We start from the raw sequence: 12440 nt of genomic DNA on the forward strand, positions 1-12440 counted from the left end.
CTAAGCTGGAAGGTCTTGCTGCAACACTGACACTGGGAAGGTAGCTCGTGTGCAGGGCGAAGTGAGAGGAGAGAGTTAAATACTGCTAAAACTTTGGGAAGAATATTTTTAAAACTTCGTAAAGCTGGGGCAGTCGGAGCTGAGTGCTAAGTAACTCGATTTAAATCCAAATGACTCAGAGGTTCATCTCCCCTCGTCAGTGCTCCTGAAGTGATTTAACAGCTGTAACAGCAGAGGTTACTCAGAGGTTTAGAAAAGACACAGAGAGATAACAGAGAGGCATCCTTTAGATACCCTAAATCTTCACACAAGCCCCCCTCCCATTCAAGCAGCACTCCTGGCATCCTTCCAGCCCTGCTCCATCACAGCAAGGCCCATCACAGCTCTCAGGTCATTTTGGAGACCTTCCTGCAGGTGCCTCAGTGGGAGGCAACACTCATCGCCCAAACATAAATCTGAACTCACAGCGAAGGCTCTACCGAGCATCTGTTTGACCAAAAAACATAACCTCAAAATGCTTCATCCCCACATGCCCCAAAGCTTCTACATCCTTCAGGCCTTCTCAGGAGCTGTGCCATGTCAAGGATGTATCTGTCTGTCCTCCCATGGCCCTTCTGCATCTCTCAGCTAAGCCTCGTCTCCAGACGCTGAAGTCGCAGCCTCAGGCTGTCCCCCTGTTGGAAGGTCTCAGAGGGCCACATCTCTCTCCTGTCACCCACCACAGTCCCTCGCAGCACGGTCAAGCAAGCCACAGAGAAGGACCATCCCTGCACAGCATCCCAGCCCAGGGCTCAGGCTGGTATGGGTTTGGCAGCACTGCCTCCTCCTCGCCTTGCGTCAACAGAGGCCGGTCAACTGAGCGTCTTTCAGCAGCCCTAAACGCTTCTCAGATACTTCAAAGATATTTAAAGCAAGCAAGCAAGCAAACAAACAGGCTGGGAAACATAAAAGCAGATTTCTTCTACCCCTCATTTATCCCAGGGTTCAAAGATTCTTGTGAAGAAAGCAAGCTGGGAATGGCACTGAGGATGCAGAGACCCGCATTCAAAGCCAAGCAGAGCTGATCGCTGCCCAGGAAGGAGATGGGTTTCATGCCAGCCTGGACTGCCCACGTCCTCACCCCAATAACACAACCTGAAGCACGGCTGCCTCTCACACAGGCTCCTGAAAGCCAAGTGCAGACAAGCAGAGCAGCCTTGTGCCCCCATTTCTTCAGCAGAGGCTGTGCAGAGTGGGGGCAGTCTCTGATTCTGGGGGAATATTCTATGATTTGAAGTCAGGCTCGCAGCCGAGTCCTTTCCTGCCCTCCAAGCTCGCTGAGCACAGCTGGGCAGTGGTGGCTGCGTACTGCAAACAGCACGGAAACCGTGCCAGGAACCAGCACACAACGCTCTGAAAGCCTCTACGTGTGTGCCAATGCGTTGTAGAACACCTGCATCCCTCCCCACCTACACCCAGCTGCCAGGAGAGGTGCTGCTCAGCATCTCCTCACACTGCTGCTGCCATCAGAGCTGACAGCTGAGGCTGACACGCTGCTCAGTGTAAAAGAAAAGCAGCCCAGAGTCAGTTTTTCTTTTAGAGAAGCACTGAAAATTGAGCCAAGCTGGCCGGCCAGGGCTGCTCTCTGCCTTCTGCCCGACACCTCCATCCCTTTGGCAGCGGGTGAGCCCCTTCCCTGTGCTCCCTGCGGCTGGCAGGCAGCCCCCGGCCAGTGCCAGCCTCCAGAGGGGAGAGCTGACAAGGAGGAATTGAGGAGAGGAATGCTGCAGGGCAGTGACGTGCACACACAACCTCAGCTAACCCACCTCGGTGCCGCGGCCACAGGCTGCTCGAGGAAGGTCCAGGTCGAGTGCCCCCAATTTGGTGGGGCACCAGGCACAGCTCACACCCCGCTGAGCCTCAGCCCCGAGTAGCCCTGGTCGAGCAGAGCTGGCTGCGTGCACCTGGGGTACCCCCAGCACCAAACTCTCTGCTCATGGTTGCTTTGACCTCTGCAACAAATCCCTCACGAGCCCAGCCAGTTCCATTTTCTCCAGCAGCAACAGCCTACCAGTACCCAGTTCTTTACTTGCAGCGTGTGAGAGGGCAAGACCACTTTTCAGGGCCGTGTATTCGTGCGTTCGGAGAAGCAGACACAACCTCTGTTTATTTGCTTCGTGTTTTAGCTCCTCTCCAGCTTCGTCTGGTTTGTTGCTTTAAGCTCTCCCTGTTTGCATTTCTTCACAAGGTCGTTGCTTTCACAAGGCTTTTGTAGCGCTGCCCCACTTCCCTGGCCTCCAGCTCTGTCTTCTGACATCCAACTGCTCTCAGAATATTAATTAAATCACAAAGAGCTCAGCAAGAGGAAGCCAAAACAGCGGAGGAAAACACCAGACACTCCTTCCTCCCCCAGGCTCTGGGTGGAGGACAATGCCCAAGACTTGGACACAAGCGACCTGTGAAGGACATCCCAGCCTGATGGTTTGGGGTTTCTCAGCCAGCTGGATGGATTTTCCCACAACTGAGATTTGCCGTGAAACTTCATTCTACCTGCTTGGTGACATTCGTGTGTTTTATACCACGCCTCCCCTACCCGATGCTGTTAGCATCCTTATGAATATGCAGCCATTTTACAGCCTTAAGCAGGGAAAAAAAATATCTGAAAGCTCTTCTCACCGTGACATCAAAAGGCACGCCTGGTTCAGAAGGCAACTTGAATCTCAACTGTCTCACCTGCTTCCTATTACAGAAGCAGATGTTCCTCTTGCTGTAAATTGCTGCTATTAATAATATAAATAATCACGCTTTTCTAATCATTTAATAAGTGCACAGGAGGGTACCAAAGTGCCTGGCAGCCATAAAATAGATCTCCCTTCTGAAGGGCTCAGAGACACGTCAGTGGCCTCTTTTATCCTCCACTGGGGTTCAGAATGACAGAGATGAGGTCAGAATGAGAATTAGGGAGAAACCGAGGGAGCCAGGCTCCTCTCTCCTGCACAGCCACCTTCTCTCCAGATCTGTGACAAGGACAGCACCTTTCCCCCCGGGATGCACACACCAGAGCCAGCCACGTGCAAAGTGCTGCGACACTCCGTGCCCCTGCCCTTGGCCCTGCTCTGCTTCCCTCTCCCACACAGCGAGCCCCGGTTATTTGTTGGTTTTCCTTCAGAGAACATTTCGTCCTGCTGCTGACAACAGCCCCGACCTCGGGAACATCAGCAAGGGCACCACGGATTCACGAGGCCACTGCGACCTCCAGCCCTTAGCAGGGCAGCTCAGCCCTCGCCTGCTCTCCTTGACCACACACGGAATACCGTGGCTCTCTCAGGGGAGAAAAAACTCACTCCTGGCTCCAGATGTTACCAGCACAGCCACATCTGGATCACTGAGGGGGAGCGAGCAGCCCACAGGCCACACAGGCAGGCTCTGATCACCAAGTCTCACCTGCAGAGTTCAGCTCAGGGACCAAAAGTCTGTTTTCCTCCTGCACCCCTCATTCCCCAGCCTGTGGGACCTGGCACCCACATCGACTCCTTTCCTCCACGCTTCTCTCTGGCCTAGGAGCAGCACCAAGGTTCATTTCCTGACCCCCTTTCAGAACAAAAATAAGTTGCCAGAGGGAAACCTCTAACAAGGTGCCAGGTCTCAGCAGAAGGCGCTAGCTAATAAATTCCCCAGCAGTTATAGAGATGGAGCTGACGTGCAGAAGGAGGTTGGTTCAGCTGTCGTGGCCCTTATGGCCTTTGAGGAGACTGAACGCAGCTCTGCAGCTCCTGATGGGGCACGGCAGGGCACTCCGGCTCCTCATCCACAGCTCGATTTCTCAGGAAAAGCCTTAGCACCAACGTAGCAGGCTACAACTTCAGGATCAATGCACAGAGCAAACCCTCGCAGGCAGCCTTTCGCCCTCCCAGAGCACCGTGCCTCTACCAGAGCATCGTCTCTGAGCGAGCCCTCCCAGCAGGGAGAGAACACACCGCCTCAGAAGATGTGTCTGCACTAACAAGGTCATATTTAATCAGCCCGCACCTCCTGGGATGCAATTTCATCTGTGTAAATTAATAAGGCTGTCCACAGCTACGGGAGAGCCGGCTGGAAGCGCCCCATGCCAGGCACCCACAAACGTCCGTGGTGGCAGGCAGACATTTGGGGACAGGCAGACGGTCCCCAAGCAGGGGACATGGGGCTGGCAGAGTGGCTTCTCCCTGGGGAGCAGAGGCAGAACAACCCCAGGCCCAGTGGTAAATATATTGGTAATTAAAACCATTTGGTCTGCCGCGACCGAGCCTTGTAACACCTTTGTTTCCAGAGCTCCACTGCAGGTGTTCTGGGTATGAGACAGCACCCAGCGCGCCGATGCTCACAGCCTGCCTTCAGCTCGTGTTGGAGGCTCGTTCCCTGGGTGCTCATCAGACTGACAGCAGCCCAAAATCCCTGCCAGTCACCTTTTGAAAGCTCCCTCTATCAGTCACATCAGTTAAAAGGGCCCTGCAGAGCTTCAGAAGAGACAAAAGCTGGTTTGCTGCTTGGAACGTGGGATTTCATTCCTAATGCAGATTAACTCCGTTAACTCACTCCGTGCCCTCCTTGGGGTAGATCCTTCCCCGTCCTTCAAACTTACACAGAGCAGGAGTGGAGAATAAGATGCTGTTCGTGGGCCTTTGTCAGAGCAAGCATTTCACACCAGATGTATGCAATAACGAAGGGTTCTGCTGTGAAACCACAAGGGAGAACCGGGCCACAGGGATTCACTGCAAGGGTGTGCCAAAAACCCCTCGTCCTCACATTCTTCTCCCTCCAAACGTACTGCAGCCTCCTTTCTGGGAAAGGCACCCGATAGCCTCATCTCCCTCTGGCATTCAGATTCCCTCCCACTTGCCAACACCTCCCACTCCCCGTGCACCATCCTGCATCTTTCACAGTGCCAGCAGGAGCCCGGACACTCACCTTGAGCTTCGTAGCCGGAATAATGCTGTGCTGTGCCCACGTCCTCCTCCCCGGGGCCCAAGCCGAGGGCTGACCTGAGCTGGGCCATGTTCACCTGGGCCGTCAGCTCCCCGCTCCTGTCCCCGATCTGCAAAGCCAACAGGCAGCTGGTTAAAAGGGAGCATGGTCTAAGGAAACTGTCCCTAGCAAAGGGCTTGCCAGTCCCATACCAAAGCAAACACACAGAGAAGAGAGCTTGAAGACACCCTGAGAGATCATTCAAGCCTGGCTATTCAACACCACAACTCTCCAAAACTACCTTTTGGTGAGAATCTCAGGGAGGGTCCAGTCACGGTGTGCTGTGTACCTGCTGCACCTCGAAAAGCATTTCTGCAGAGCTCACTACAGTGACCCAAGGGGACACAGCTCGCCCGCTGCTACAGAACTGGGATAGAGGCATACACACATACTAAATTAATACTAACATTGAGACAGTCCAAATTCCTGTATTTGCTTTATTTTTGTCTTCAAAAGTCCCATCTCTCACCAGCCTGAAGGAGCCGAGGGCAGATATTGAGGAATCTTTCCAGTGGCTCCTTCTACTTAAAAATGGGGATTTGTAGGATGTGCTGCTGGGTGCCCCTCAAAGGTTAACACCAAGCATGAAAATGACTGCTCTGCATATCGCCAGCAAACACAGGGAGGTCACTCAGAAGCAGCCTCTAATCTTTAGAGAAACGGCAGCCTCTGCTAGAGGGAAAGACCTTGGCTGTTCCTTGGCTCCCTGTTAAACGCCTTGCAACAGCTCTTTTGTGGTCCTCCGAGATAGACTGCAGCGCGAGCCATCCCAGAACAAAATCATAAATCCCCACATTATTTATGACAAAGCCCCAAGCACCAGTAAAGGGAGGCAGATCAAACAGCTTATCATCAGGCATAAATCCCCTGCCAATTACAAGAGATTTGCTGTTGACATCATCTCCAGTGAAATTACCATGTCCTGGTTCGGTTTCACAGCCCTTGATGTTAAATGCTTCCCTGATTTCCACTCATTCGAGGTTCTCTCCAAGGCCTGATTACCCTCAGAGGAACCCTGGCAGGACAATCAGAGCCCCTACCACACACCACAGCAGGGCTCTGCTTTCTGCCCTCGGCTCGGGTGCCCCCGTTTCCCCAGAAGCCCCCCACCACATGAAGGCACGAGAGGTCCTGCAGAGCAGTGGCTGAGAGCCAGGACAGCCTCCGAGTCTTCCAGGCATTTATCTTTTACTCAGGCTGTTTCAGAAGAAATTTTGCAGCAACCTCTGAGCACCCTGCAGCAACTTCCCATGCGGTTACTCCGAGCAGATTTCACTCAGATTCAGATGTCACCATCAGGTTTATGTCAGGGAATAGAAACATCAGTGTGCAAAGGTTTAACTGCTGCAGGTTTTTCTTGGACAAAGTGCTGGCGCTGCTCACAACAGCACAGGCGACTAGCTTCATTCCCGAGGCTAAAATAAAACAGTTTTTAAGAGAATCACTAGCTGCTAGAAGCTGACACGAGCCCTCCCCACAAATGGACGCGGTCTCTGCACCACTCCGTAATTAAGGATGTGGGGGAGTTTATCAGCCACCTGCCATGAGTAACCTACTCCTGACACGCTCTGCAATCACAGCCATCACCTCGGGATGGGAACAGTGCTGTGAGCCCTCCTGCCCGCCCCGGCTCTCCCCTCCGCCCCCAGCAGCCACCAGTCACTGCTCCATCCCTCCCATCACCACCACGCGCACCCGTCCGGCTCCCAGTAACCAGCCCCACACTGCCACAGTGCTGGCAGACTGAAAACCTGAAAACTGGAAAAGTTAATTTGTCCTAAGATGCTCAGGGCCAAAGGACAGCGTTCCTCCTGCATGTCTGATAAGTGTAATTAAGCACATCATTAGGCCGGTGTGTCAGCCCTGCTCCGGGATTCAGCCAGCCTAAAGACAGGCAGGAGAACACACAACGCCTGCATGCAGTCATTTCAATTAGTGCTTCAAAAGGGCAATTTCTTCATCCGGGGAACTTTAAAGAGACCACAAATAACTTCCTCATAGCACACTGGAAAGAGCAAACAACGGCCTTCCTGCTTGCTGAACATCTGAGCCATCCGAAAACACCTCATGTTTTTGTACCTGGAAAGCTGCAGCTAGCTGGGCAAGCACACTAGTGAAAACCAGAGCAGCTGCAGACGTGGAACCCCAAATGGTGACTGTGGCTGTTCCTCACCCAGGAATATCAGTTAGTAGCAACGTACAGCAAATGTATTAGCCTTAACTAAGTGGAGGCCTGGGAGCACCTCATGAAACGAACACTTCCCAGCAGTTCCTGAAGACAACATTGAGACAGCACACAGGCAGGCACTTTCCACAGCACTCATAGCTAGAAGAACTATATCCAATTAACTTCTTGGGATAAAAAGCATGTCCTCCTCAACAGGGAGGACCGATTCTGACCTGAACCAGCTTCTCATACCTCTTGGGAGATTTCAAGATGCTTCCTTGCAAAGTGCAGAGCTTGTTCATGGCTCCCCAAGGAGACGTAGGCATTTCCGAGACTCCAGCAGGCTCTTCCTTCTCCCACCCTGCAAAACAGGAAGCTGTCAACCACAGAAATTCTGGGCAAAACCCAGCACAGCAACCCTTTCACGGCCTCCTTCTCCAGAGCACCAAGAGCCAGACCTCCTAGCTAAATTTACGTTTACAGAGTGTTCTGCAAAGGAAAATGAAATGCACTGTATACCTTAAACGACTCTTAGGCTGAACTCAGTAAGATCAGGGGATGAGCAAGAGCCTCAGAAATGGGCCTGTACCCACAGCAGCAGACAGCTGAGCCGTGTAGCACAGACCCAGAACGGTCTGACTTTATTTGTGAGCACCAGACTGAGAGCAGAAGTGAGAGCTCCCATCGAGCCTCCACCTCACACAGCAAGGATTCTCCTCCAGAGACACACAGTGCATCAAGAGGGCCAGCAACATCCAGCCTGCTACTCCATAACAGCCCAGAGCTAAATTAGCAGGAACGTGGCAAGGAGAAAACACTTCAGGGACACAATATTTTCCTGATATATACCAGCAGGTCACCCAGGATGCAAGCACAGACTGCATGCAGCAGCCAAGCAAGCATTGACCTATTTCCACCAGACCTCCAGGGCACAGCTTCTTGTTTTCAGACGCCAGAGAAAGCAGGCAAATGTGAAACCTGCCCCGGGCAGCCCCAGCCCCTGAACACAGCCAACCTGCACCAGCCCCACAGGTGCCTCTGGAGCAGATTTCAGCACCTGCTTGCAGAAGCAGGCAGAGACCTAGCGCTCAGAGCCTGCTTAGCTCTGCAAACGTGCAGATGTGGGGGGTGAGGGGATAAAAAAAGCACATGGGGGCGCAGGGGGAGGTTCAGCGTGACTGCAACTCCCTTTTCAGAGGTTTGGGCGGGTTGATCAGCATTTAAACATTTTTCTTGTCACCCAGTTCAATACCTTCTGCTCATGGGGTGTGTTCCCAGAAATGCAGGAGCCCACAGGCCTGCACCCCCACAGCATGATTCACCCTTGGGTGGGATTGTACCTTCCCAGAGCAGTTAATGCCCTGACAGTGCCACGGAGCTCACATTTTAATGCCTCTGCTCCATCTAGTGGAGGACACCCGGCTTCCCAAGAGCCAGCAGCAGCAATGCTGAACAAGTGGGCTGCAAAGTCACTTAATGAGCTCCTGGGAGGCTCCAGCAGTATCCAGAAAGAGAGGAAAGAGGAGAAAGGAGCTGATGTCAAAAAAATGAAATAAAGGTAGATGAAGAAATAGAGAGAAGAGAGACTAAATCTCAAAGACGAATGATGAGACCAAGGAGCAAAATATATCATCTCCGCATGCTCTGTGTGATGTGTGATATCATTTATTTTTTCATGGAAGTTCCCAGCCCCATCTCAGAGCATCAGGACAAGGTGACACATGTCCTATCTGCATGATTTCCAAAGAAGCAGCAATTTTTGTGATGTAAGGGGACTTTAGGGAGGCCCCAATAGGACAAAACAGCAGTAGCTGCATGGCAAAGCATTTTCTGGATACAATTCATTTTCCTGAAGTACATCTAACTAGGAATCTCTCTCAGCCCAGACAGACATAGCTTAAAGGGCATGATCCCCAGGTTTCAATGACATGATAAAGGCCTCACTCATATTACTTTTCTGACCCACAACTGGACTAAGGCCTGGGTCCTGAGAGATTTCTGAAGGCTTTCAAGAATATGTGTTGCTGCTCTTTAGTGCTGGAGGTGGAGAACAACAAATCCACAGGGAAGGATCGGTGCTCTGAGCCCACCAGAGCAAAGATGCCACCCCCTGAGGCACTCCCTTACCTGTCTCCCAGCTCCTGTGCTATCACCAGGTGTTTTAGATGGTACTCGATTGCTCTTTCATAGTCTTGAAGCAGCGTGTACGTGTTTCCAAGACTGTAGCAAGCCTGGGCTTCTACTGCTTGGTCTTTGAGTTGCCTGGAGAGCTGGAGTGTTTTCCTGCACGGAAAGGCAGAGATGAACAGACCTGATCATTGCAGGGCACCTCCATAAAGCAACAGAAAAGTCCCAGCCTTGGTGTGCACTGCGCTGGGGTTTATGCCTGCTACGCACTGCAGGCTGGCTGGCAAGTGGCAGCATCACTTGCCACTGCTGAGCACCACACAGGCAATTTGCCACCAGGCCCCTTGTCACGTTCCCCTGAGCCTGTGAATTCACTGCAATAGGTGGGAATTTCCAGGGAACATCTGCCCGAGCCTGCAATAACCCCAGCACTTACTTGTAGTACTCAGCAGAGATGTCAAACCTCCCGAGGAAGATGTGTGCGTTGCCCAGGTTGCTGTACGCCCTCCGCTCGGCTGCCTTGTCCCCAAACTCCTTGGCAATAGCGAGGCGCTGCAGCAGACACAGACAGTGAGTACAGGCTGGCTGCTGCCAGGTTTCTGGCACACAACAACTCTTCTGGGAGATTAACTTCTTGTTTTGCAAAGTTCACGTCCAGCAAGGTAAGGGTGCCCATGCCTATCGGGGCTAGATGCAGCTCTCTATTTTTTGTACTTCAGCATCAGGAAGGACCTTTGGAAAAGTGGGAGCAGAGCTGCATCCTCTCCACTCCTACTCCAGCCTGGTCAGTACGCATCTGTTCAGCTGAAGTGCAAAAGGAGCTGCGTGTACTTCAGCTGAATCAACAGGAGAATGGAGAGCTCGAGGTCAGGGGAAGGGATGCGGATATCTACAGACTGTAACAACCAGGAGCATGAGCAGGTCTGTCACAGAATGAACACACACACACACATTTACGAACTGCACCTCACCTTCTGCACTGCAGCTGCTCCCCAGGTCCCTGTCCCTGCTGTACCTCCATCCTGCCTCTCCCCAAATTCCCCACCCCTCACTTTGCAGCACCTGCTCCCTGCTCACTAGCATTGCATAATTTTCCTGCCCCTTCTGAGTGCCTTCTCCAAAATGACTGCTGGCTGCTGCCCCCAAGCCTTCTCACACAAACAGAAGAGCTCTGACAGCTTCTGATGTCCCAAGGTGCTCAGCACCCTCCACTTTGAGGAAACCAGTGCAGACTCCAAACTAGAAACCAAATTGCATTTGAACTGGGGCAGGGATTGTGTCATCTCGCCCCTCTGTAAAGCTTTGCAGAAAGTAGCTATGTTCTACAAACAACAATTATTCCTGATCAGCAGCTCTTTCAGCAGCTTAATTAAATTCATGGCTTGCATTTATTAAAATTTAGACTGACACAAATTAAGCACAGAAAAGCCTTGCTAGGCCCAGCTGCAGTTTGCCCTTAGAAATCTCCTTTGGTTTCCAAGCCAACAGCACCCTTCCCTCAAGTCGCTCATTAAGCACTGATGAGGAAGGCAGGAAGGTGCTGCTCAGCAGGAGCTGGCACAGCACAGCATGGGCAGGATCTGGAGCACACACAGGAGGGAGTAAAACAGTCAGGGGGGTAAAACACCTCCCAGTATTTCCTGGGAGGTGGTGAGAAGAAAGCAAGGCTGCTCCCTACTGGGTACCCAGCCCCAGAAGAAGCCGAAGCAGTTCCCTACCTCCTTGTGGAAGGCGATGGCTTCAGTGAAGTTGCCCAGTAAGTACTGGGTGTTGCCAAGGTTGCCGTAAGCACGGCCCTGCGCAGCTCTGTCCCCCAGCTCCTTCACCAGGGACAGGTTCCTCCTGAAAGAAATCAGTGCTAGATTCTTTACAAGGACAGAGATTATCCCCAAGTTTTTCCCTGCCCTGCTAGAGATAGGGACAAGATCCACACTACCATGCCAGTGCTCTTCCCTGCACTTCTCTACATGTTTTTCCCCCTCTTTTCATGTACAGCACACATGGGGAAGCACAGAGCTCCCAGCTGGCACAAATGTAATCACCAGCTATGCAATATTCATCGTTCTTTGGGAAAAGGCCAGTGAGCTATAGATAGGCACCATCATATCCTCAGATGTGAGGAGACCAATGTAAGATCCTGACACTCCCTCCAGATAATAAAAAGACTACTTTAAAAAGCTTCATTATTGGAATAAAACTCCAAGATAAGAGAAGAAAAGCATTAGCATGAAAGCAAGTCTGGCAACAGCCTTCCTGTGTGGGCCACCAGTGGGAACTTTGCGACTGTTTAGGAAAGGAAAGGATGTTAGAGCAGGATGAGCTGCAGATCCATCAAAAGGATAACCAGGACTTCAGGGAAAAGCCTCTTCCCCTGGGGGAAGGAGCAGCTTTGCTGTGGCTCCAGCAATGCAGATGCACAGGAATACATTTTCATCAAGGCCAGCAGAGAGCAGCAGGGGCTCCAGGAGCTAATAGTTCACCTTCCAAATATAGCTCTGAGAAGGAACAGGCTATTGAACTTTGGTGCGTGATCATACTTCAAAATATAAAGACTTTTATTAAGACAATACCAGGATGAATTTCAGCTCTAATTTTATAAAAGCGTGCGGTCCCTCTCTTGCCTTCCTTGAGACAAATTTGATACCATACCTTGGCCTCCCAGGGGCGGGGGAATATTGATATTGTTGATAACATCTTCTCAAGAATGATTTTTTGCATGCTAAGAGGGGAACAGACAGCTGCACGCAGCTTTGGCCTGAGAGAGGCAATTCTGGCGCAGCTTTGCCCCTGTAAATGATATAATTTCCACATCTCTGCTTGTTCGCATGCAGCAGCTCCTGCCAGAGTACCAAACTGCCCTGTGCCCATGGCTCTTGGCTTACAGATGAACATGCTGAAAGTAACAGTGGCTTGCACGCTTTCATAAGTTACACCTGGTCAGATGAACAACAGAGCGTGCAGGCTCCTAACCTTCCTGGGTTGCAAAATCAAATGCACTGGCTCATACTGTCAAAATAACATGATCCAGAGCATGGGATTTATACCTCTCCTGCCCGTTTACTACTAATACCCAGATCCCCAGCATTATCCTATTTTACACATTCGCTCTGCGTGGTGGAGGAATAACAAAGCAGGAATTAAAGAAACGCAGAGTCTTAAGGGA

General features: G+C 51.7%; 1 protein-coding gene across 3 annotated transcripts in view; it reads right to left on the bottom strand.

Annotated features, from left to right (window-relative positions):
• GPSM1 (G protein signaling modulator 1) overlaps positions 1-12440 on the bottom strand; it is a gene marked incomplete at its 5' end in the record, with an annotated part of 64155 nt that overhangs the window by 30236 nt on the left and 21479 nt on the right. For all 3 annotated transcript variants that reach the window (XM_084298965.1, XM_084298966.1, XM_084298964.1), the window contains 5 exons: positions 4927-5053; positions 7403-7511; positions 9278-9433; positions 9714-9829; positions 10996-11119. In XM_084298965.1, coding sequence (XP_084155091.1) covers positions 4927-5053; positions 7403-7511; positions 9278-9433; positions 9714-9829; positions 10996-11119 — 632 coding nt within the window. The remainder of the gene's footprint in view (positions 1-4926; positions 5054-7402; positions 7512-9277; positions 9434-9713; positions 9830-10995; positions 11120-12440) is intronic.

This window comes from Netta rufina (assembly GCF_964035555.1).
Source record: "Netta rufina genome assembly, chromosome: 20".
NCBI lineage: Eukaryota > Metazoa > Chordata > Aves > Anseriformes > Anatidae > Netta > Netta rufina.